General features: G+C 30.4%; 2 protein-coding genes and 1 long non-coding RNA gene across 3 annotated transcripts; 2 read left to right on the forward strand and 1 right to left on the reverse strand.

Annotated features, from left to right (window-relative positions):
- The first annotated feature begins 457 nt into the window (after positions 1-457).
- Positions 458-5,163, forward strand: LOC141458599 (uncharacterized). The gene is made up of 8 exons (XM_074136826.1): positions 458-1,219; positions 1,401-1,759; positions 2,151-2,262; positions 3,149-3,190; positions 3,298-3,351; positions 3,619-3,672; positions 4,039-4,184; positions 4,936-5,163. The coding sequence occupies exons 1-8, from the start codon at positions 631-633 to the stop codon at positions 5,092-5,094; spliced, it is 1,515 nt and encodes a 504-aa protein (XP_073992927.1). The 5' UTR covers positions 458-630; the 3' UTR covers positions 5,095-5,163.
- A 1,323-nt stretch (positions 5,164-6,486) lies between these two features.
- On the reverse strand, positions 6,487-9,093 carry LOC141458604 (uncharacterized). The gene is made up of 2 exons (XR_012461077.1): positions 7,045-9,093; positions 6,487-6,832 (listed from the first exon to the last, which is right to left on the reverse strand). It is a non-coding gene; the product is annotated as an uncharacterized lncRNA (long non-coding RNA).
- A 27-nt stretch (positions 9,094-9,120) lies between these two features.
- Positions 9,121-24,248, forward strand: LOC141458603 (calaxin-like). The gene is made up of 5 exons (XM_074136836.1): positions 9,121-9,337; positions 9,616-9,813; positions 19,224-19,326; positions 21,308-21,570; positions 23,936-24,248. The coding sequence occupies exons 1-5, from the start codon at positions 9,315-9,317 to the stop codon at positions 24,153-24,155; spliced, it is 807 nt and encodes a 268-aa protein (XP_073992937.1). The 5' UTR covers positions 9,121-9,314; the 3' UTR covers positions 24,156-24,248.
- Positions 24,249-24,277: the final 29 nt, after the last annotated feature.

Below are 24,277 nucleotides of genomic sequence, written 5' to 3' on the forward strand. Positions count from 1 at the left end.
TTTTAACAGATCATCTACCTGTTCAACGTTAGTCTTCTTTGACGGTTTTGGTAGGGAATCTGATTTTTCCGAAGTGAGAGAACCACTCGCGGCTTGTTCATCACATCTTAATTTTCTCAAACGCTCTCTGATTACTTCATCTACAGCACTCATGATGTTTTTTTCTGTTAACTTCACTAATAAATTCTCCACATAATATTGAAAACAACTAAGTGGACACAAACTACTTGTTATTGCGTCTATTGATAAGGAATTTTGGAAGGTTATTGCACTGTTGTACTTAAATTCAACAAACAATATTTAAAACATAAATTATTTCTATTTAAGTAACTGTTTGTCTGTTACGTAGGACATAAAAACATGTTTAATTTTTTCTTATTAAATTAACAGTAAACGAAATTCTGTACACGAAGAAATTATTCTGTTTTTTTTTTGAATTTTTAACCTAGAAGTTATTCTAGTTCAAGTGTGACAGTGGTTAGTAGTTACTTGTTACATTAAGTATGAGAGTGATTCCGTATAAGTATTAGGGGTTTCTTGTGTTAACTAACAGTATATGGTCTGATTTACGTTTTTTGAATAAATGTTCACAATTTATTTTAGAATTGCATTACTTGTGAAATTCCTAAAATGTGCAGTAACATAGTTTGGTTATTCTGTATATTATTTTTATTGATAGAAAATTATGCGGCTCTAACTAAGCAGACCTTCTTCAAAACCGATAGACTAATCAAAACTGTTGCATTTCAAAGTAGAAAAAACTGTAAGATTGAAAATAGTGATCAATTATTAAATGATCATGTTATTTTTGACGAATGTGAAGATAAACTTTTACCTTCATTAGAACGAAAAAACTATTTTAAAGAGAGGGATTATATTTTATGTTTTGCCTATTATGAAACTCTTTATGGACTTTGTCAATTCTATTTTGATGGTAAAAATAGTTTAGAACTAGACACTATTGAAGATACTAAAGTCTATGATAAAGTTTGTAATTTCTCTCATGATGTTTATTCCAAAATGTACTTGGATCATACGTCTGATGAAGTAAAAAAATGGTCGGAGTATGTTAAGGAATCTATGTCAAATCATACCATTTGCTTAAATTTATGTGTTTTCCTAGAAAAAGTTGATCCTAAATGTACATCTTTATTGAATTTGGCCTATCACTATAATGAAGTTAAATCTAAAGCAGTATTAAACCAGGATAGTAAAATAAGTAAGTAGTAATTTAAATTTCTAAACACTGATAAGTAAATTCGAAATATTTTAGTTTGTTTTCAATACTAAGTTGTAAACAGAGCACTTTAGATATCTCCGCAATTCCTATTTTCTTTAAACTAAACATTCTTGCCGTTGTGGTAAGTTACTGATCAAAGTAATTAATAAAAATGTTACAGGAGGCAGTTTAGAAAATAATTTTTTTAACATTAATAATAAAAATACTTCAACCACTAAAACTAAAAGCAAGGATGTTCCGCCGATAGTCACTAACCAAGTGGGCGCATCACCTCAGCAGGGTACCCCAAGTAAAAAGCAAGAACAATCAACGAATGGTAATAAGAATGAAAATTTAACCAGATTGCCAACAAAGATTGCTACGTTGAATGTTGAACAGGAAAACGAAAAACCAAATCAACCAGCTGTACAATCTGTTTCGGAAAAATTGCATGAACATTCAGCTTCTATAGAAAATGCAAATAAAATACATACAGTCAGTTCTACAACAAATTCATTGTTACCACAACAGGATGTGGAGGTGAGTTATTTGATTAACTGGTACTCTGTTTTACTTCTTTATTAAACGGAATAATTGTCACGCCAACTCGAAGTGTGTTTCTGAGTGGCCACTTCTGAAGCTTATGGTCATCTGAATTTCCGGCCCCCAAACTAGGAAAATATTTTTTTGACATCAAGTTCTTGTCAGGTGCCCAAACGTATCCCAACTCTATAAGTTGCGAGTAGTGCGCCGAGCTGTTTCAGAAGATGACAGCTCTGGAATTAATTAGGTATCCCCAGTAGTATGGTTTCCTGCCTCGATTGTAAACATAAAAAAATATGGCGTCTAAAAAGTCGGACATTCTTTTCGTTACTCTTATATGTATTTAAATTTGTATGCAATCACTTGTTAAATAATTGTGACGTTTCAGAAAGAATCAGTTATACAAAATATTCCCACTGAGTTTGAAAAGCCAGGACTGGACGGATTGGATGATTTTGGAGATGATAATAATCCACCATCAAGTGAAAAAGAAACTCAAGGTAGTTTTACCATCCAGTTGTAATCAAATTATTTCGTTAATAAGGATATTTGAACTAAGTTCGTATTTAGAATTTTAAACCTTAATTCCTGAAAACCAATTTTTTTACAAGAATTTTAATCAGGTGATCTGGTTACCAAACTTAACCCTTTTCTTTTTAATTCATGTCTCCGTGAAAACTAAGTCTATATTTTAATGGAAAAATAAAGAGACTGAGGTCGAACCAATAAGACCATGATGACTGGATGATGCCTTCTAGTCTGAATGGTCCAGGATGTATTTCTAAGATTTCACAGTGACCTGTCTTGGAGCCATTCCAAAACAAGGTGGCTACGACGAACACTTGAGGGCATATTGCAATGGGCGAGATCGTTGTCCGTTTACCAATAAAATGCTGTATTGCCAGTTCGGATAGATGTTGATAGTCTAAACTTTAGAATGATTTACAATTTTCATTGTTTTCTTTATGATAAGTAGGGTTTTTATTATTCAAAAAATTTTGGCATACTTAAATTTACATCTAGATTATATTACTGGGTCATATCTATAATATCTTTGAACCAATAAACTTCTTTTTTATTACTTTTCTTTGCCAAAACCTTCCGATTCTTTTAATCAACATATACATTATGAAATATAGGCGATAAAAAATTTCTGAGTGTCGAAGATACGTGGTTAGAATGGAGATTTCTAATGCACTATATAAAATTAGAGTATGTTGTAGCAAGTTAAACAATTTTTTAATGGAAATCCAGAATATGTTTCTACATAGCACTTTTTTTTTTAACTTGTGAATTAATGTTATTTATCATTTAATATTAAATAATTATCCTAACATCATTGTTCTGAATGTATAACACTTTTTATGTATTTCTTTTTATGAGAAGAACCTACCGATGAGGTTGCTAAGCCTCCACTTGATAAATCCGGTGAGTTTTTGTCTTAATTTTACACTTTTATGATAGACTGACTTTAACACGATATGTTAAACGTTTAAATATTCTTGCTTATCCAGATTTGTACTTTTTTTTTGCAGGCTTAGACGTCAGTGAAGCAGCATTAAAACCTGGAAACCAAGTTAATCCAAATGGTAAGCTTGTCTTTTGGTGTTTTATTAGCAAACATGGAGTACTAAAGTTACATTAACTATGCGAACGGACACATGTTCTAATCTCTAACATTAATTGTTTATTATTTATTAACCACGCATGTGTTTACAAAAAATGTGTTCTTAGAACGCTGATCTGTGTTCGCACTGCCTAGAGTGCTGTGTTAGCTTATCTTTACAACAACGTTATTTGATATTAAATTTATAAAATTAATATCCTTACTTATCTAGCTTTGTACTTTTTTGCAGGCTTAGACGTCAGTGAAGCAGCATTAAAACCTGGAAACCAAGTTAATTCAAATGGTAAGCTTGTCTTTTGGTATTTTATTAGCAAAGTTGCATTAACTGTGCGAACGGACACATGTTCTAACCTCGCCGCAGGCCAAAGCCTCTAAGCATTCTGCAAATTTATTGAAATGCTCTCTTGGTTGGTGTAAACGCCACGTGTTTACACAAAATGTGTACTTAGAACGCTGTACCTGTGTTCGCACTGCCTAGAGTGCTGTGCTAGCTGATCTTCACCACAACGTTATTTGATAATAAATTTTACACAAAATCTCACATTAGAAATACAGCGCATAACTAATAATTTCAATACATAATAGTGCTTTGATACTGTACAGGTGGGGGGGACATAATTATTTAAGATTTTCTTTTATTTAATTTCAGATCAAGAAATGGAAATTTTACCAGGTGGTGGTGAATTTATACGTGATAATTTTAAAGAAGCAGAAGATTCCAACTTTTTTGCGTATTTCTTAGTGATGACTGGAGGGTGTATAGTTGTTTACGTCCTCTTTCATAATAGAAACAAGGTGAGTTACTTCTAAATAGTTTTGTTTAAAATCCTTTTCGTGAGCTTCTTTTAATAAGACAAACAGATTCCTGTGTTTACAGGGTTTATTTAAATGCTACTGGGAAGTTTCAAGATATGGCGATAGCAACAAAGCTATATCCAGTACTCTTAGAATTTCTTCGAGTGAGTGGGGGTAGGGTTTGTTTTGAAAAATTACCCCGTTTTGTTTCATTTTAAAACTATTAGTCCATTTTAGGATACAACCTATTGACTTTCTTAATGAGATTGTTTCTGGGAATAAATAAGATATTAATGAGAATATAAGATACTAAAACGTATAAAAATAATTGCCTAACATTAATTGTTTATTATGTCTCTGTTGAGGTTCTCGGATGGCTCTAGGTCAGAAGTGATTGAATAAAGTTGACTAGCCAACTAGAAAGCGTTGGGTAGGCTTTGCTGTAGATTCATTTCGGAGTAATGTTTTTCAAACCGTTTTAATATTGATTAGAATTAAGTATGACTTAAGAGTTTCGGAGTATGGAGAAAATTCAAGTTCGGATCTTCATAATAATAGTTATAGAAAATTTGAAAGTGGTCACATCAGATTTTCTGTTATTCAGAACCTTATAATGCATATTTCTGGTGAAAATTCTGTGTAGAAAATTAGGCACGATCGCATGACTTCTTCTAAACAGAGGTAGAAAGTAATTTTTTTTTTTTTTTTTTGAAATTCAAGTTTTAGTTGATTAACACAAGAATTGTTACAGTTAATGGCCCTAGCTCTGGAAGGTCGTAAAGGAAGATCAGCCAGAGCTCGTGCGGGTGGCCGCCATAGTTCTGCCAGTTACAGTAAATTACATTCAAATCTGGAAGAAGCAATCGCCTCCAATGCTACCACACCGTCAGCTGCTAATGTGCTCTATTAATATAAAACTGTAAGAGAAGAATACGAATAATAAAGGAAACTAAATGATTCGCTGTTAAACATTTAAAAACTTTTTTGTTTATATATTGTAGTTTTAAGTTTTAACGTAGAATGTAATAAACACTAATTGTAACCTATAATTGGAAGAAGGATGTTCGACCTGGCCATTTTTTTTTTATGTAAAAAAAATCGTATATTTCCAATGGCCCATAGGAATTCTAAAGCTCGTGGAATTCTATTGCGATAAAGGAAAGTGACCCTTTGATTGAATCTCTAAGTATAGTCTCATAATATTCAACTGCTTATATTTGTTTGACAAATAGAGCTTATATTATTTGTTTGTTTTTTTTTCTATTGATCAATGAAGAGTGATGTTTCTGCAATTCTTTAGCATCTAATCTATTCTAGAATCGGGCCTGCATAAACGAGAAAGAAGTTCACTTGGGCTACATATTGTGCCTCTCGTAGAAATCATTTGTACACATAACGCTTGCTTTCTCCAAAGAAATAGAACGAAATTTCAATTCCTTGGCCACACTTCCTACGCATAGTTTCGTAGCTATCCAGCATATGTAGATTAATTGCCAAGAGGCAACGCGTGTAAGTAAGGGCAGTGATCTTCATTAGCTTCCTTTCCGTACTGCCAAGGAGTTATGTAGGGCGGTCTTGTCTTTTCAGTTTCTTTAAGAATCATCATTAATTAAGTTTGACAGTTTCCAGTTTTGCTAAAAATTCATACATTTTTAGTAATATGATTACAAATCTTTTGCTATACTCGCGTATTATCTGGTGCTATTAGTTTTGCAAAAAGAGTCAACAAATACTAAATAGAAATTTGTCATTGAATACAACATATATATTCAAACAAATACAAATTTTAAAGTGAAATAATATTTTGATACTTCAAATTAAGAAAACAAAGTTTAGTCCCCTTTATTTCAGAAAAAACTTATTCCTCTGAGATTTAATCTAATTGGGTGATTTAATAAAGTATAACTAATTTAATGGTTAATAAAAGAAATTTACAGTAAAGTATGTTTGCTAGTCGCCTCCGTCCACGACACCTAATTGGTAGTTGGACGTTAAGCCCCGCCTGAAAAAATAGGCGATTACTTTCCTTTTTTTAAAATAAAGTATAGGATGAATTGACGATAAGATTAGTTACTTATCAGTCGCATGAATTCAGTTACTTGTAATCGCTTAGTCGCTTTTGATCGTTTCTAAAAGACGAGAGGCCGAAATTATAGTTTAAAAATTTCTTCAATCTTCATTGTATTGTAAGATTATTGCTTATTTATTCTTGTCACTGATTTGTTTGTTTTTGTCAATTATTTTCGAAAAATGCTAAATGTTAGAAATTTTTTTTTTTACATTGAAACTTTCCCATGGGACAGATGTATGTTTAGGTTGATTGCGTGTAAGTATTATTAATCTATATATGTGAGATCAGTTCAGGTTTGGTGATATGATCTAAAGAATATATTGTGTAAATTTATATTTTGAAACTAACATCAGATTGATGCATGAATTCGTATTTTATTTCTGTTTTTTTTTTTCCACAGAAAAATATCAAAATGCAAAATAACAGTTTTAAAAGCAAATGTACATAGCTAGTCTATTTTGTTAATCTATCTCACATTAAGTAGTCTTAAAATTAATAATAAAGGAATAGATTATTAATTAGCACAGAGACGAGAACGGTAGATCAGAAGTTCCTGGTTTCGAGTTGCTCTGTTGCCCTTAGGCTGGAAACATAGTGGAGCGGCGAGCAAAGCGGCGATGATAGCGAAGAGCGAAGCGGCAAAAACAAAAACTAGAAATAGATAGAGTTGCTCTATCTTCGCTTTGCTCGCCACTATGCGCGGTCCCATATGTTTACTTGTATTTGATTTCGCCGCTTCGCTCTTCGCTATCAGCGCCGCTTTGCTCGCCGCTCCACTATGTTTCCAGCCTTAGACGCCTTGGCATCCGCAACCTACAGCTTACTTTCTCCCAGAAACCAGAGGAGAAGGTTCCAGGTGATCTGAGATGTGGTCGCGCCTTAATTAAAAATAATGTGAGAGCATAATTTTAAATTAATATAAGCTCCAAATTAACTGGCTATTTGCTAGCAAGAAATATGTACTTTTTAAGTTTTTCATGTATGCGTTAAGTAAAAAATACGACAAAAATAATAATATTTAAAAGCGCTCAAATATTTTAAAAATTAATAATTTTTTACTCAAAATATATTGCACATTATTTTCAAAAATTGTAATTGTATTTTAAAAAATTGAGTGGCACTTTTATAGCATTAACAATCTGTTTTAAAAAAAAACTATATATTTTAATTTAATTGAACTTAAAAATTCTCTTCTAATTGTTAGTGAATAAAATTTTAGGTTAGTGATATGTGATTTTTATATTTGGTTTGAGAGTTGTTAAATGTATTATAAACATTGGAAATGTGGTCAATATGTGAGAGGAATAGGTGTCTGATATAGAAAAAGCTTGGATTTCTTTCTTTTTTTTAAGATGATTTGGAGCAGAGTTGGGCCTTATATTTTTGAGAAAGCGAAAAGGATGAATTGAAACGATCTTGAAAAGTTTCTCTAGCAAGCTATATAACACTTTCTTTTTTTTAATGAGATTGTAAACTTCGATTAAGAATTTCTACCTCCTGTTATCAGGAAGGGTAAACCCTCCCTAATCCATCCAGGCCACCAAAACCTAGAATTTGGAAATATCCTGAGAAGGAGGATATTTTCTTCCTGTGACATCTGATAACTTCTAAATCTCCTGACAACATCCACTCTTTAGCCTATTTTGAATAGTCTGCTTTAAAGAACTGGCAAGAGCTATCTACGCTCAATTTGTCTTTGGCTGGAGAGCTAGATACATCCAGATTGATTTTCAGTTGTGACTGCCCCAACTTAGAAGAAGTTTTTTCTCAGATTCATAGTTTTTTTTTTTACAGTTCAAGATCACATCTCCAAGAGTCTAGAATAAGAACACACAAATATAAAACAATATGATTTTATATTATTTGTGAAGTTAGATACATTTTATTTTATTACATTTGAGCACTACTGATAAAAATTATTTACCATTATTATAAAGATTTTTTTTTTTTCCTTTCGATCCAGAAACTGTGTTAAGGGTTTTCTTTTTGGCGAAAAAGAAAACTGGTACCAAAATTTTTAAGAATTTAAAAATGGTGAGGTGGAAAGTGAACATTAGTTTTTTACAATTAATGTTCTTACACTGTGATTACCTTGTAAATAATTTGAAATATATTTGTAAAAAGCATTTTTATTCTTATTTATTCAAAGCCTGAGTAAAGAAATAAATCTTTTCCTTTAGCAATTTATTTATTTTAATTTAGTTGCAGCCTAGGTTTTTGTAATACAAAGAAAGATAGCTGACGATAATTAAAACTGTCCTGTAGTTGTATAAGGGTTGATCGTCAAAAAATGCACGAAAAAGCGTAACTTTGAAAAACACCCAACTTTGACAATTTTTTTTCTCTTTTCCTATAAAAGATAAAATTCCCAAATTTTCTTTATAATATAAGGCAAATCCACCTTTATAACTGTAATTTTTTTTGCAATAACCCAGATCTAATAGATTTCGTGAAATTGTTGTCAAAAATTGAGGGAAAAAAAAGGCATTTTCAGAAAATGTTGTTGTTCTTTTTCTTCTGCCTCTTGTTACCTTTTTTTGTAAACAACGTAGCGCCCAAACGCGCGAACCGATTTTCATGAATTCGAGCGCTATTCTTGACATTTACCGTTAGTTATAAAAGGTCAATAAAAGGAATATTTTATTTTTCAAAAAAATCATTTTGAGTAGGTTCTACCTTGGAGTTTAAAGTTGACCACTGCTCTTGAATAGAAAGTGATAGAAAAATTAAAATTTCAAAGGAAAAACGGTTCAAATAAACAGGAAAACTTGAAACTCATTAACAGTTTATGATGAATTTGGGAAAAGCAACGGATAAGACCACTTCTTATATGCAAGTGTGTAGCTGAATTAAAGTAACTTAGTTCTGGCTGTAGGCAGTCCACACAACAAAGATAAAAGTATCGTATTAAAAGAAAACGACCAAGAATAAGGTTACATCAATAAGAGAGTTGTCATAGTAACCAAGTATAACGGGGAAGTTTCGGGCCTATTGAGTATTCAAGTTATTTCTCTAAGAAGGGATTAATAATATTTTTTTTTTATCTAATTTTCTGAACAATGGGTGATCCAGTAAATTCAAAGTAAGTAGAAAAAAGAAACATTAATCACTTAGATAAATCGATTGTCCTAGACTAGCCTATTTTTTTTTATTGTCTGTCACTTCCGATAATGTTAATATTTTTTAACAATATTGCATGTTTCCAAAACTTGTCTCCAAGTCGCATATTGGCACGAAACTCGTGGTGATAATATATAAGTTTAGTAAAGAACGTTTACAAAATAGACTAACTTTTTTAAATATATTTTTTTTTTTTACTGAATAACTTTTGTTGTTTATTTGCAATAATGTTACGAAAAGCAACACAGGTCTAAGAGGGAGGTGCTCTGCTCGAGGCATGCGTAGGCCGGGCGCAGCCACTCTCCTAAAGAGTGTTTCATTGTTCTTTGCGAAGACATCAAGAGGACGTGAACAAGTCCACTTCAACGATATGAAGTCAGAAGGAAAGACGTCAAAAAGTGCAGACGTCATATTGAAGAAACCTACACATTTCACCAAGTATTTAACTTTTAATTTATGTTTCATATTTTAGGCTAATAACAAGAAAATTATTTTATTTTAAAACTGGAAAACAAGTAACCAAGTTTCTGACTTAATAATTTATAATTAGAAACAAGGACAATCGTTAAAGTTAAAAAGAACCACCATTATTTAACTCACAATAATATCACTGTCTCTAACAAAAACACAGTTTAAAGAAGTTTAGTACAAGGTTTGATTAAACGGTAAAAGGTACCCAAATCAGCAAGTACCTAACAATTCATTAATACTTCATTGAAATCATTTGAGTAATTTTACTGAATTAACATATCATTAATATTTTTTAGAATTTATTAGATGTCACAGACCCTTATGCTGGCCATTTCATTCATAATAATTTTTTGCTTTAATGATAAAATGTACATTACATATTCATAAAAAAAATAGGCCCTAGGTATATTTTAATTCTATTCCAAATTATTTTTCTAATTTATCTTTATTATGCTCTTGATTCTGTATAATCACATACACAATTAAAATAGAAAACCACAAAGTTAGTGTTGGTTACTGTTTAAATTTGAATCACGGAGGTAAAGCCAAAATTTGAATCTTAAATTCGTCTAAAAGAAGTATTCCAGAGCACAAATGACCACATAGTTAATAACAAGTAAATTATTCAATAATAATTGTTAAGTTTTCCATTGTAATTTACTGTAGTTCCTTTAATTGAGTACTTGTAGTAAAATAGTAGTCACGCAGTAAAGCTCGAACCACTTCCTCCTGCCAAACTTAATGTCAACTGGGAGAAGATTATTGATAATAGTTTAAAAGGGGTCTTACTTAAGTAACGCAAACTCCCTTTGTATTGTTGTAGAAGCACAAAAACAATATCCATATAGCATTTAGAGACGAATGTCAATTCATTCAAGTAAATAGGTTCACGAGTCAATAATTTGAACGATAGCAGTACTTCACTTGCTAGGCATAAAGGCAGGATAACACCTTAATGTCACGTAGAGAAGCCCAAACCTCCTGCCAAACATTATAAAAATCAGGATAAGATTTACCGAGAAATTACTATTAATACGTTAGATCTAAAGAGACCTTACATAAGTGGGGCAAACGTCCCACCTAAACTGTGTTAGCCTTGAGACCTAGAGTATCTCATTTACTATTATCACTAGAACATTGCAATTTACACCAGTTAATTTGAACGTATTTGCAAACTACTAAAACTTAACCTTTCATATCTTTTTAACTATTTACAATAAAACAATGGAATTTATACCAGTTATACATCTCACTTTTCTCTATAATTTGGTAAAGAAATCATTGAATTCTCTTCAATACAAAGAGAGATATAAAGGTTTGAATTTTCAACGTATTTGCAAACTACTAAAAATTTAACTTTCTATACCTCCTCTACACTAAAACAATAGAATTTATAGCAGTTATACAGCTCACTTTTCTCTACAATTTGTTAAAAAAATCATTGAATTCTGAACAGAACGAAGAGAGATATAAAGGTTTACGTTTTGAACGAATTTGAAAACCTTCAAAATTTAACCTTCCGTATCTCCTTAACTATTGAGACTAAAACATTGGAATTTTTACTACTTATACAGCTTACTTTTCTCTACAAATTGTTAAAAAAATCATTGAATTCTGAACAGTACGAAGAGAGATATAAAGGTTTGAAATTTGAAAGTATTTGCAAACCTCCAAACTTTAACCTTCCATATCTCTATAACTATTCATACTAAAAAATTGCAATTTAAAACAGTTATACATCCCACTTTTCTCTATAATTTGGTAAAGAAATCATTGAATTCTCTTCAATACAAAGAGAGATATAAAGGTTTGAATTTTCAACGTATTTGCAAACTACTAAAAATTTAACTTTCTATACTCCCTCTACACTAAAACAATAGAATTTATAGCAGTTATACAGCTCACTTTTCTCTACAATTTGTTAAAAAAATCATTGAATTCTGAACAGAACGAAGAGAGATATAAAGGTTTAAGTTTTGAACGAATTTGAAAACCTTCAAAATTTAACCTTCCATATCTCCTTAACTATTCACACTAAAACATAGGAATTTTTACCACTTATACAGCTTACTTTTCTCTACAATTGGGTAAAGAACTCACTGAATTCTCTACAGTACGAAGAGAGATATAAAGGTTTGAGTTTTGAACGAATTTGAAAACCTTCAAAATTTAACCTTCCATATCTCCTTAACTATTCACACTTAAACATTGGAATTTTTACTACTTATACAGCTTACTTTTCTCTACAATTTGTTAAAAAAATCATTGAATTCTGAACAGTACGAAGGGAGATATAAAGGTTTGAAATTTGAAAGTATTTGCAAACCTCCAAACTTTAACCTTCCATATCTCTATAACTATTCATACTAAAAAATTGCAATTTATACCAGTTATACATCTCACTTTTCTCTATAATTTGGTAAAGAAATCATTGAATTCTCTTCAATACAAAGAGAGATATAAAGGTTTGAATTTTCAACGTATTTGCAAACTACTAAAAATTTAACTTTCTATACCTCCCCTACACTAAAACAATAGAATTTATAGCAGTTATACAGCTCACTTTTCTCTACAATTTGTTAAAAAAATCATTGAATTCTGAACAGAACGAAGAGAGATATAAAGGTTTAAGTTTTGAACGAATTTGAAAACCTTCAAAATTTAACCTTCCATATCTCCTTAACTATTCAGACTAAAACAATGGAATTTTTACAACTTATACAGCTTACTTTTCTCTACAATTTGGTAAGGAAATCATGGAGTTCTCGACAGTACGAAGGGAGATATAAAGGTTCGAAATTTGAACGTATTTGCAAACTACTAAAATATTACCCTTTCATATCTTTTTAACTATTCCCACTAAAACATCGTTATTTATATCAGTTATACAACTAACTATTCCCTACAATTTAGTAAAGATTTCATTGAATTCTCAACAGTACGAAGAGAGATATAAGGATTTGAAAATTGAATGTATTTACAAACCTCTAAACTTTATCCTTCCATATCTCATTAACTATTCACACTAAAACATTGCAATTTATAAAAGTTATACAGTTAACTTTTATCTACAATTTGGTAAAGAAATCATAGAATTCTGAAACGTACGAAGAGAGATATAAAGGTTTGAGTTTTGAACGAATTTGAAAACCTTCAAAATTTAACCTTCCATATCTCCTTAACTATTCACACTTAAACATTGGAATTTTTACTACTTATACAGCTTACTTTTCTCTACAATTTGTTAAAAAAATCATTGAATTCTGAACAGTACGAAGGGAGATATAAAGGTTTGAAATTTGAAAGTATTTGCAAACCTCCAAACTTTAACCTTCCATATCTCTATAACTATTCATACTAAAAAATTGCAATTTATACCAGTTATACAGCTCACTTTTCTCTACAATTTGTTAAAAAAATCATTGAATTCTGAACAGAACGAAGAGAGATATAAAGGTTTAAGTTTTGAACGAATTTGAAAACCTTCAAAATTTAACCTTCCATATCTCCTTAACTATTCAGACTAAAACAATGGAATTTTTACAACTTATACAGCTTACTTTTCTCTACAATTTGGTAAGGAAATCATGGAGTTCTCGACAGTACGAAGGGAGATATAAAGGTTCGAAATTTGAACGTATTTGCAAACTACTAAAATATTACCCTTTCATATCTTTTTAACTATTCCCACTAAAACATCGTTATTTATATCAGTTATACAACTAACTATTCCCTACAATTTAGTAAAGATTTCATTGAATTCTCAACAGTACGAAGAGAGATATAAGGATTTGAAAATTGAATGTATTTACAAACCTCTAAACTTTATCCTTCCATATCTCATTAACTATTCACACTAAAACATTGGAATTTTTACTACTTATACAGCTTACTTTTCTCTACAATTTGTTAAAAAAATCATTGAATTCTGAACAGTACGAAGGGAGATATAAAGGTTTGAAATTTGAAAGTATTTGCAAACCTCCAAACTTTAACCTTCCATATCTCTATAACTATTCATACTAAAACATTGAAATTTTCACCACTTACACAGCTTACTTTTCTCTACAATTGGGTAAAGAAATCACTGAATTCTCTACATTACGAAGAGAGATATAAAGGTTTGAATTTTCAACGTATTTGCAAACTACTAAAAATTTAACTTTCTATATCTCCTCTACACTAAAACAATAGAATTTATAGCAGTTATACAGCTCACTTTTCTCTACAATTTGTTAAAAAAATCATTGAATTCTAAACAGTACGAAGAGAGATATAAAGGTTTAAATTTTGAAGGAATTTTAAAACCTTCAAAATTTAACCTTCCGTATCTCCTTAAGTATTCACACTAAAGTATTGCAATTTTTACCACTTACACACCTTACTTTTCTCTACAATTGGGTAAAGAAATCACTGAATTCTCTACAGTACGAAGAGAGATATAAAGGTTTGAAATTTGAATGTATTTGCAAACCTCCAAACTTTAACCTTCCTTATCTCTATAACTATTCATACTAAAAAATTGCAATTTAAAACAGTTATACATCCCACTTTTCTCTATAATTTGGTAAAGAAATCATTGAATTCTCTTCAATACAAAGAGAGATATAAAGGTTTGAATTTTCAACGTATTTGCAAACTACTAAAAATTTAACTTTCTATACTTCCTCTACACTAAAACAATAGAATTTATAGCAGTTATACAGCTCACTTTTCTCTACAATTTGTTAAAAAAATCATTGAATTCTGAACAGAACGAAGAGAGATATAAAGGTTTACGTTTTGAACGAATTTGAAAACCTTCAAAATTTAACCTTCCGTATCTCCTTAACTATTGAGACTAAAACATTGGAATTTTTACTACTTATACAGCTTACTTTTCTCTACAAATTGTTAAAAAAATCATTGAATTCTGAACAGTACGAAGAGAGATATAAAGGTTTGAAATTTGAAAGTATTTGCAAACCTCCAAACTTTAACCTTCCATATCTCTATAACTATTCATACTAAAAAATTGCAATTTAAAACAGTTATACATCCCACTTTTCTCTATAATTTGGTAAAGAAATCATTGAATTCTCTTCAATACAAAGAGAGATATAAAGGTTTGAATTTTCAACGTATTTGCAAACTACTAAAAATTTAACTTTCTATACTCCCTCTACACTAAAACAATAGAATTTATAGCAGTTATACAGCTCACTTTTCTCTACAATTTGTTAAAAAAATCATTGAATTCTGAACAGAACGAAGAGAGATATAAAGGTTTAAGTTTTGAACGAATTTGAAAACCTTCAAAATTTAACCTTCCATATCTCCTTAACTATTCACACTAAAACATAGGAATTTTTACCACTTATACAGCTTACTTTTCTCTACAATTGGGTAAAGAACTCACTGAATTCTCTACAGTACGAAGAGAGATATAAAGGTTTGAGTTTTGAACGAATTTGAAAACCTTCAAAATTTAACCTTCCATATCTCCTTAACTATTCACACTTAAACATTGGAATTTTTACTACTTATACAGCTTACTTTTCTCTACAATTTGTTAAAAAAATCATTGAATTCTGAACAGTACGAAGGGAGATATAAAGGTTTGAAATTTGAAAGTATTTGCAAACCTCCAAACTTTAACCTTCCATATCTCTATAACTATTCATACTAAAAAATTGCAATTTATACCAGTTATACATCTCACTTTTCTCTATAATTTGGTAAAGAAATCATTGAATTCTCTTCAATACAAAGAGAGATATAAAGGTTTGAATTTTCAACGTATTTGCAAACTACTAAAAATTTAACTTTCTATACCTCCCCTACACTAAAACAATAGAATTTATAGCAGTTATACAGCTCACTTTTCTCTACAATTTGTTAAAAAAATCATTGAATTCTGAACAGAACGAAGAGAGATATAAAGGTTTAAGTTTTGAACGAATTTGAAAACCTTCAAAATTTAACCTTCCATATCTCCTTAACTATTCAGACTAAAACAATGGAATTTTTACAACTTATACAGCTTACTTTTCTCTACAATTTGGTAAGGAAATCATGGAGTTCTCGACAGTACGAAGGGAGATATAAAGGTTCGAAATTTGAACGTATTTGCAAACTACTAAAATATTACCCTTTCATATCTTTTTAACTATTCCCACTAAAACATCGTTATTTATATCAGTTATACAACTAACTATTCCCTACAATTTAGTAAAGATTTCATTGAATTCTCAACAGTACGAAGAGAGATATAAGGATTTGAAAATTGAATGTATTTACAAACCTCTAAACTTTATCCTTCCATATCTCATTAACTATTCACACTAAAACATTGCAATTTATAAAAGTTATACAGTTAACTTTTATCTACAATTTGGTAAAGAAATCATAGAATTCTGAAACGTACGAAGAGAGATATAAAGGTTTGAGTTTTGAACGAATTTGAAAACCTTCAAAATTTAACCTTCCATATCTCCTTAACTATTCACACTTAAACATTGGAATTTTTACTACTTATACAGCTTACTTTTCTCTACAATTTGTTAAAAAAATCATTGAATTCTGAACAGTACGAAGGGAGATATAAAGGTTTGAAATTTGAAAGTATTTGCAAACCTCCAAACTTTAACCTTCCATATCTCTATAACTATTCATACTAAAAAATTGCAATTTATACCAGTTATACAGCTCACTTTTCTCTACAATTTGTTAAAAAAATCATTGAATTCTGAACAGAACGAAGAGAGATATAAAGGTTTAAGTTTTGAACGAATTTGAAAACCTTCAAAATTTAACCTTCCATATCTCCTTAACTATTCAGACTAAAACAATGGAATTTTTACAACTTATACAGCTTACTTTTCTCTACAATTTGGTAAGGAAATCATGGAGTTCTCGACAGTACGAAGGGAGATATAAAGGTTCGAAATTTGAACGTATTTGCAAACTACTAAAATATTACCCTTTCATATCTTTTTAACTATTCCCACTAAAACATCGTTATTTATATCAGTTATACAACTAACTATTCCCTACAATTTAGTAAAGATTTCATTGAATTCTCAACAGTACGAAGAGAGATATAAGGATTTGAAAATTGAATGTATTTACAAACCTCTAAACTTTATCCTTCCATATCTCATTAACTATTCACACTAAAACATTGGAATTTTTACTACTTATACAGCTTACTTTTCTCTACAATTGGGTAAAGAAATCACTGAATTCTCTACATTACGAAGAGAGATATAAAGGTTTGAATTTTCAACGTATTTGCAAACTACTAAAAATTTAACTTTCTATATCTCCTCTACACTAAAACAATAGAATTTATAGCAGTTATACAGCTCACTTTTCTCTACAATTTGTTAAAAAAATCATTGAATTCTAAACAGTACGAAGAGAGATATAAAGGTTTAAATTTTGAAGGAATTTTAAAACCTTCAAAATTTAACCTTCCGTATCTCCTTAAGTATTCACACTAAAGTATTGCAATTTTTACCACTTACACACCTTACTTTTCTCTACAATTGGGTAAAGAAATCACTGAATTCTCTACAGTACGAAGAGAGATATAAAGGTTTGAAATTTGAATGTATTTGCAAACCTCCAAACTTTAACCTTCCTTATCTCTATAACTATTCATACTAAAAAATTGCAATTTAAAACAGTTATACATCCCACTTTTCTCTATAATTTGGTAAAGAAATCATTGAATTCTCTTCAATACAAAGAGAGATATAAAGGTTTGAATTTTCAACGTATTTGCAAACTACTAAAAATTTAACTTTCTATACTTCCTCTACACTAAAACAATAGAATTTATAGCAGTTATACAGCTCACTTTTCTCTACAATTTGTTAAAAAAATCATTGAATTCTGAACAGAACGAAGAGAGATATAAAGGTTTAAGTTTTGAACGAATTTGAAAACCTTCAAAATTTAACCTTCCATATCTCCTTAACTATTCACACTAAAACATAGGAATTTTTACCACTTATACAGCTTACTTTTCTCTACAATTGGGTAAAGAACTCACTGAATTCTCTACAGTACGAAGAGAGATATAAAGGTTTGAGTTTTGAACGAATTTGAAAACCTTCAAAATTTAACCTTCCATATCTCCTTAACTATTCACACTAAAGCATTGGAATTTTTACCACTTATACAGCTTACTTTTCTCTACAATTTGGTAAGGAAATCATGGAGTTCTGAACAGTACGAAGAGAGATATAAAGGTTTGAGTTTTGAACGAATTTGAAAACCTTAAAAATTTAACCTTCCATATCTCCTTAACTATTCACACTAAAGCATTGGAATTTTTACTACTTATACAGCTTACTTTTCTCTACAATTTGGTAAAGAAATCATGGAGTTCTGAACAGTACGAAGAGAGATATAAAGGTTTGAGTTTTGAACGAATTTGAAAACCTTAAAAATTTAACCTTCCATATCTCCTTAAGTATTCCCACTAAAACATCGTTATTTATATCAGTTATACAACTAACTATTCCCTACAATTTAGTAAAGATTTCATTGAATTCTCAACAGTACGAAGAGAGATATAAGGATTTGAAAATTGAATGTATTTACAAACCTCTAAACTTTATCCTTCCATATCTCATTAACTATTCACACTAAAACATTGCAATTTATAAAAGTTATACAGTTAACTTTTATCTACAATTTGGTAAAGAAATCATTGAATTCTGAACAGTACGAAGAGAGATATAAAGGTTTAAGTTTTGAACGAATTTGAATCCTTTCGAAATTGAACATTCCATATGTCAATGACATATACCTAGAACATTGTAATTTCTTCCAGTTATAGAGATAACCTTTCTCTATAATTTCAGGAATATTTTATTAAAATCTGGAAAATACGAAAAGAGATATAAACGTTTGAAATTTGAATGAATTTGAAACTTCAGTTTGAAAGTATAATACGGTATAGAAGTAAGGCCTTCAGAGTTTCATTTAATGGTTTTTATAAGTTTGGACGAATTAGTGTAATATTTATCTAAATGTTGACGAAGGTTTAGGTAAAATTACTTTAGATCTTAGTATGTCCGTTGCAGCATAAAGGCCTTTTACATATATCGATCTCATGAAAGTATTGTACGACTGACACCTCACCTTTTTTTCTAATTCATTTATTTCGTTTCTATTAATACTCGCCCGACATTATTTATTAGCTGTAATGCCTATACTTGAAATTTATAATAGAGTTGGTTCAATAATAAATTTTGGAAGGAAAAAAAATTGTTTCTACTCATTTAAATTTCAATAAAACGTCCTTGATTTAGATTTTAAATTTTACTTTTTTAACCTTTATATAAATTTTTGTTTTCTTAGGTTTTTGTTTGCTTTTTTTCCAGACAAGAAACTGAAAGTTTATTGTTAATTTATGATAAACTTATGGGTGCTTCCAATCCCGATAACGAGAGCGCTCTGGTGGCAGCACCTGTACTAAGTACTAAGGTAAAATCTTCTTTTTTTTTAAACAGATTTTAATTATTTGGAAAATTCTCAAGTACACGCTCACATGTTGTTCTATTGCTAAATTCGAAAAAGTATCTTGAAACTTGAGATTTTTATTTCTAAAAAGAATGGCTCACAGTACTAAAATAATTTAAAACGGAAGAGTAGCCTCCCACAACAATTGCTCTCAAAATAAATTTTCAGAAAAGTATTTGGAATAAAAGTAATCGTTCAATATCTGAGTAGATTGGCTTTCCATATGGTTCAGAAGATTTTCTCCAAAATAAGGATTTTATTTTCAAATTTTAAACTTAACTGTCTAACACTAGGGTAAAACCGTACTATTCAATTGTAAAGGCACGTTATTCTACTTCCAACCATCCCTAGAATGCTTTAAAAAAAAATTATTTAATTTTTCAAGTTTAAAACAAAGGTTGCCGAAAATATTTCCATTCTTCGATTAAGAGGCATAAAATGATATTGCCTTCTCGTCAAAGCTTCGACGTCGTGTTTTTGATTTAAAAGTAAAAAATCGCAATAAGCTTGTACTCCATATTTCATTTGGGATCCACCAAGTTACCCGGACGTAACTGAGTAGTCACCATTTCTCGGCATTAACGTTTTATGCAATTTTTTTTTATATAATGGTTCGATTTTCTTGCAACGAAGCTTAATTATTCGTTTTAGCAAGTAATATTCGTTTAAGAAAATTCGTGTGCTGTGCAGGAAGCTGTAATACGTATGAAAAAGGGATTTTCATTTTTGGACATTTTCTGGAAATTGGCTGCAATGATTTTCAATAAACTTATTATACAAATTGTTCGTTATGATAGACAACTAAGTTTAACGGGAACATTTTGTAAGGAAAATTCAATTGTGTGCACTACTGGTGAAAGGCTTTCCTTTAAAGTAGCTTTCCAATTTAGTAAGGTACTGTATCTTACCATTTATTTGGAAAAGTAATGAATTATTTTTTAAAAAAAATTCACAACCTTACGTCACCATTTCAATAGATTTTTATTTTTTTGAAACTCTCCTTGACGTTTTGCCTTTTACGATTTTTTTCTAAGGTTTATCCCATATATTTTTTAAAAAATGAAGGGTGACAATTTAATACTTAACAAAACTTTTAGTTAGAAAGAATGTATAAGTTAGGGGAGTAAGTTCAATAAAATTCTGTGCCAGAAGAAAATTTCCTTATTAAAGTTTAATGATTGCAATAAATGTGAGAATTCAAATTAATTTTAAGGTTTTTCTAAAGTGATATGTGACCTAAATTTTGGAAGCGATCAATCCTCATAACAAAACAAAAGGGCGGACTGAAAGTTTTGTAATATTTTAAACAGTTTGATCGATATTGGAAAGAAGATTTGTTATTGTTTCACCCCCACTACACACCAAGAAGTTCCATCTGGTTATCATCTTGTATGTCTGTCAAAGTGGTTCCTTTTCTTTTTCCATCCTAGCTTTAGCCGTCACCGCGGAGAGAGTCTGGTTGTTAAAAATCAACTACTAGCATGCAATCTTTTTCTAATCCAGGATGTTTATTTATTTTTTTCTATTCACTGTAAAACACCGATAGTTTAGGAGAATCAACTTTATTTTAGCTACTCTTTCTCCTATGATGAAGTAATCCTTCTTAAAGGGGCAGATTTTTGGAATATCAGGGTTTACTGGAGATGTTTGTTTTGACAACCAAAGCCTGAAAGCCCGTGCAGACAACAGATGCAGATTCAAATGCTCTAGTAATAATGAGGCCAGTTTGTCTAGATTTACCGAAATACCTTGCGTTAGCAGCCGTACCCCAGTTTCCACTCTTTCTTCTACCTCTGGAATCTTACAAATTCATAAGATTAATACGATCGTACTTTAAGAGATCACATTGTAGTTTTAAAATAAAAATTAATGCATTTACTAAATAAAAACCAAACTCCGCCCATATATAATGTATACATAAAAATATTATATTACCTTTTTATAGGGCAAAGAAGGTTTAGAACGAGTTGTATTCCGCGACTTATTGCACAATACGTTCGGTGTGAACACTGAAGAAATATTAATGGATCGAATATTCTGTGCGTTTGACAGTTCGTGCGACGGCCTTGTCAAACAAGACGAATGGTTGATTGGAATGTCGTCATTTTTAAAAGGCAGCCTACTTGAGAAAACAGCTTTTGCTTTCTCCGTATATGATTTGAATAATGATGGATTCATTGTTAGAGAAGAGATGTTCAATTTACTTAGGTGAGTGCTTTTGTTTGTTTTGCATGTATAGAATTGTTTATGTTCTAAAAAAAAAAAAACAACTTTACAAGCAAACTTAGTAGTTGACATAGATATTTAAACATATTTTGGGCATGTATTTTTACTTTCTCTTTATAATAATAATAAATAATTTAAATAATAAATAATGTGCGAGAATTAACACAACGGATTACATAAGCAATATATGTACAGCGCGATATGTAACCGTCACGAAGGCTGATATGTATGTATATATAATTCAGAAATAAGTAATAAATGAATTCAAAAAATATGTTGTGTACATACACTACTTCGGAGTAATTTCAAAAAGAAAGAGAAAGAGATTTTTTCCTTTTTAACACTACCATTAATACAAATGGTATTAACAGATAGGATAGTACATACAGATAGATAAAATGGTATTTCAGAGCGGTAATCTATTCAGCCATAAATCGTACTTTACAACAAAAACTACCTTTACGGAAATACTTAATTTTCTCTAATAAAAACAATAATACAAAATGGAAGAAAGATAAACTTTATACTGCAGTATAGAATGGTTTATAGTCACGCAATTCAATGACATACAATAGTTGTTTAATTTAACTGTTATTCTGGACTGTAATTCTAAAAATCAAAAACTTTCCCTAGATAGTTTATTACACTTTTACTATTGGTTCTACTATAATGCACTTTTGATTCTTTGTTTACACTACAAACATTCACATCATTTGCTTAATGTTGGGCGTGTTTTAACGTTCTACTGGACAGTTTCTCCTCTGTCCTCTCATAACAAAATGATCACGATAATAGAAAACATGAAGAGAGCTCCCGATAATGCCTCAAAAATCAATTTTCCTAGAAAAATGTTTTAAACCAAAGCCTAACAAATGAAAAACCTTTAGCGTCTGTTTGGAAAATTAAAGAAAACTCGTAAACTTTGTTCTGAACAGAATATAATTCCGACGAACTGTGTTCTTCTAATTCGGATTTTGGTTACCCAGTCGGCATGGATAAGTATAAAAATATAATAAAGTAAAAGCTGCGCATTAAAAGTGAAAGCATCAAGTGTCTGAAAGCAATCGTGACAATAAAAATGAAAATAAAAGCTTAAATTAAAGAGAGAGTGCCTGCGGCAAATCGATGTCTGTTTGTAATTGCAAAAGCAATTTTGGAAGTCTGTCACTAATTGCTATCTTTGTATAAAATCGTAGTTAGGCCAATAGTAAAATATGGAAGCGATGTAAGTGTATTATAAAAAATTAAAGAGCCAAGTTGCTCAGGATATAATTTTGAAGTTCCAGGGGAAGCTTTTTAGCTTGAGGTTAGTAAATAATCAATGGTGGCTATGGTAGAATGAAGAACTGTATCACTTACATATAAACAGCAAGCTTTTCTAATCTTTACAAAAAAAGAAGAGTACACTCCTGTTGGCTGGTCATTAAAAATGAAAGAGTAACGGCTATCCAAAAGAAGTTTGGCTGGATGATCCTCAGAAGAAACTCAATAAAAATAAGGCACAGGTCAGCTGAGCTGAGCAGCGCCAATTACTGGACGAATTCTCGGATTTTGCAAGACTATAGAGCAGTAATGATGACATGTCCGTCAGTGTAAAAGACTTCCACTTGCCTGAAAAAAATAAATAAATATAATTAAAAAATAACGATAAAAATTATCATAGAAGGAAAAGTGTATCTCTGTGGTATTAGCTACTGGATTCCTACTTGAAGATCCTGGATTTGAACCAGCAGTCATACTTTAGAATTTCTTCTCTAGGAGCTTTACAGCCGGAGAACGAAAGAGTTGTCCGTAACGAGAGAACTGTCCAGTGCCTGACAGTGGCAGCAAAAGTTCCAAGGCGCCAATTTCCTTAGATGCAATTAAAAAAAATAGGGAAGGGATTAGCCCTGTGGTTAGCGCATTCTGAATTCAAAAGCAGCGATCCCGGGATAAAGCACATAATTTAAAAAAAAAAATGGAAACACATTTCGGGACTCCAAAATACGTATCTTTTGGCCATAACATAAATTCGAAAAACCTTCCTCTAATAGCAGTAAAAAGGCAATGCCAACAAAAAATTGCACTATTATTTTCATAAGAAAACAATTTATTAATTTATTTAAAAGTATTTTAAATGTAATAACTAATTGTGTCCCTTTTAATAACCTATCTTATCAGATTAACCTGCGAATACTTAAATATTTATCTTCTATACGGTTATGATTTGTAAACTTATTAACTTGAAACTTGACACGTTTTGCTTTACATACAATATTGTCAGATGAATCTCATGAAACAAATTTTAGAAATTTACTTTACTTAAGCAAAAAAATTAAATTTTCCTCTTTTTTTGTGTGTTACACAGAAATAGTTTGGTGAAACAACCACAAGATGAAGATCCAGATGAAGGTGTTAAAGAATTAGTAGAACTGGTGCTTAAGAAATTGGATCGAGATAAAGATGGTAAAGTTTCGTTTGAAGATTTCACCGAGGCTGTACAAGAAGAGCCTTTATTCTTAGAAGCTTTTGGCCAATGTTTACCATCAGATAATGCTGTTATAGCTTTCCTTTCCACATTATCTTAGAAGAAATTTGTCTAGCAAGATAACGTATTCAATATTTTTGTAAATATAAAACCAATTTACTGTAAATAAAGGATATTTTTTGTTTAATAGTTATTTTTTGTTTAATTAATTAAGAATGCAAA

This window comes from Rhodnius prolixus, unplaced genomic scaffold (genome assembly GCF_049639745.1).
Source record: "Rhodnius prolixus isolate KJV_2025 unplaced genomic scaffold, Rpr scaffold_5, whole genome shotgun sequence".
In the NCBI taxonomy this organism is placed as follows: Eukaryota; Metazoa; Arthropoda; class Insecta; order Hemiptera; family Reduviidae; genus Rhodnius; species Rhodnius prolixus.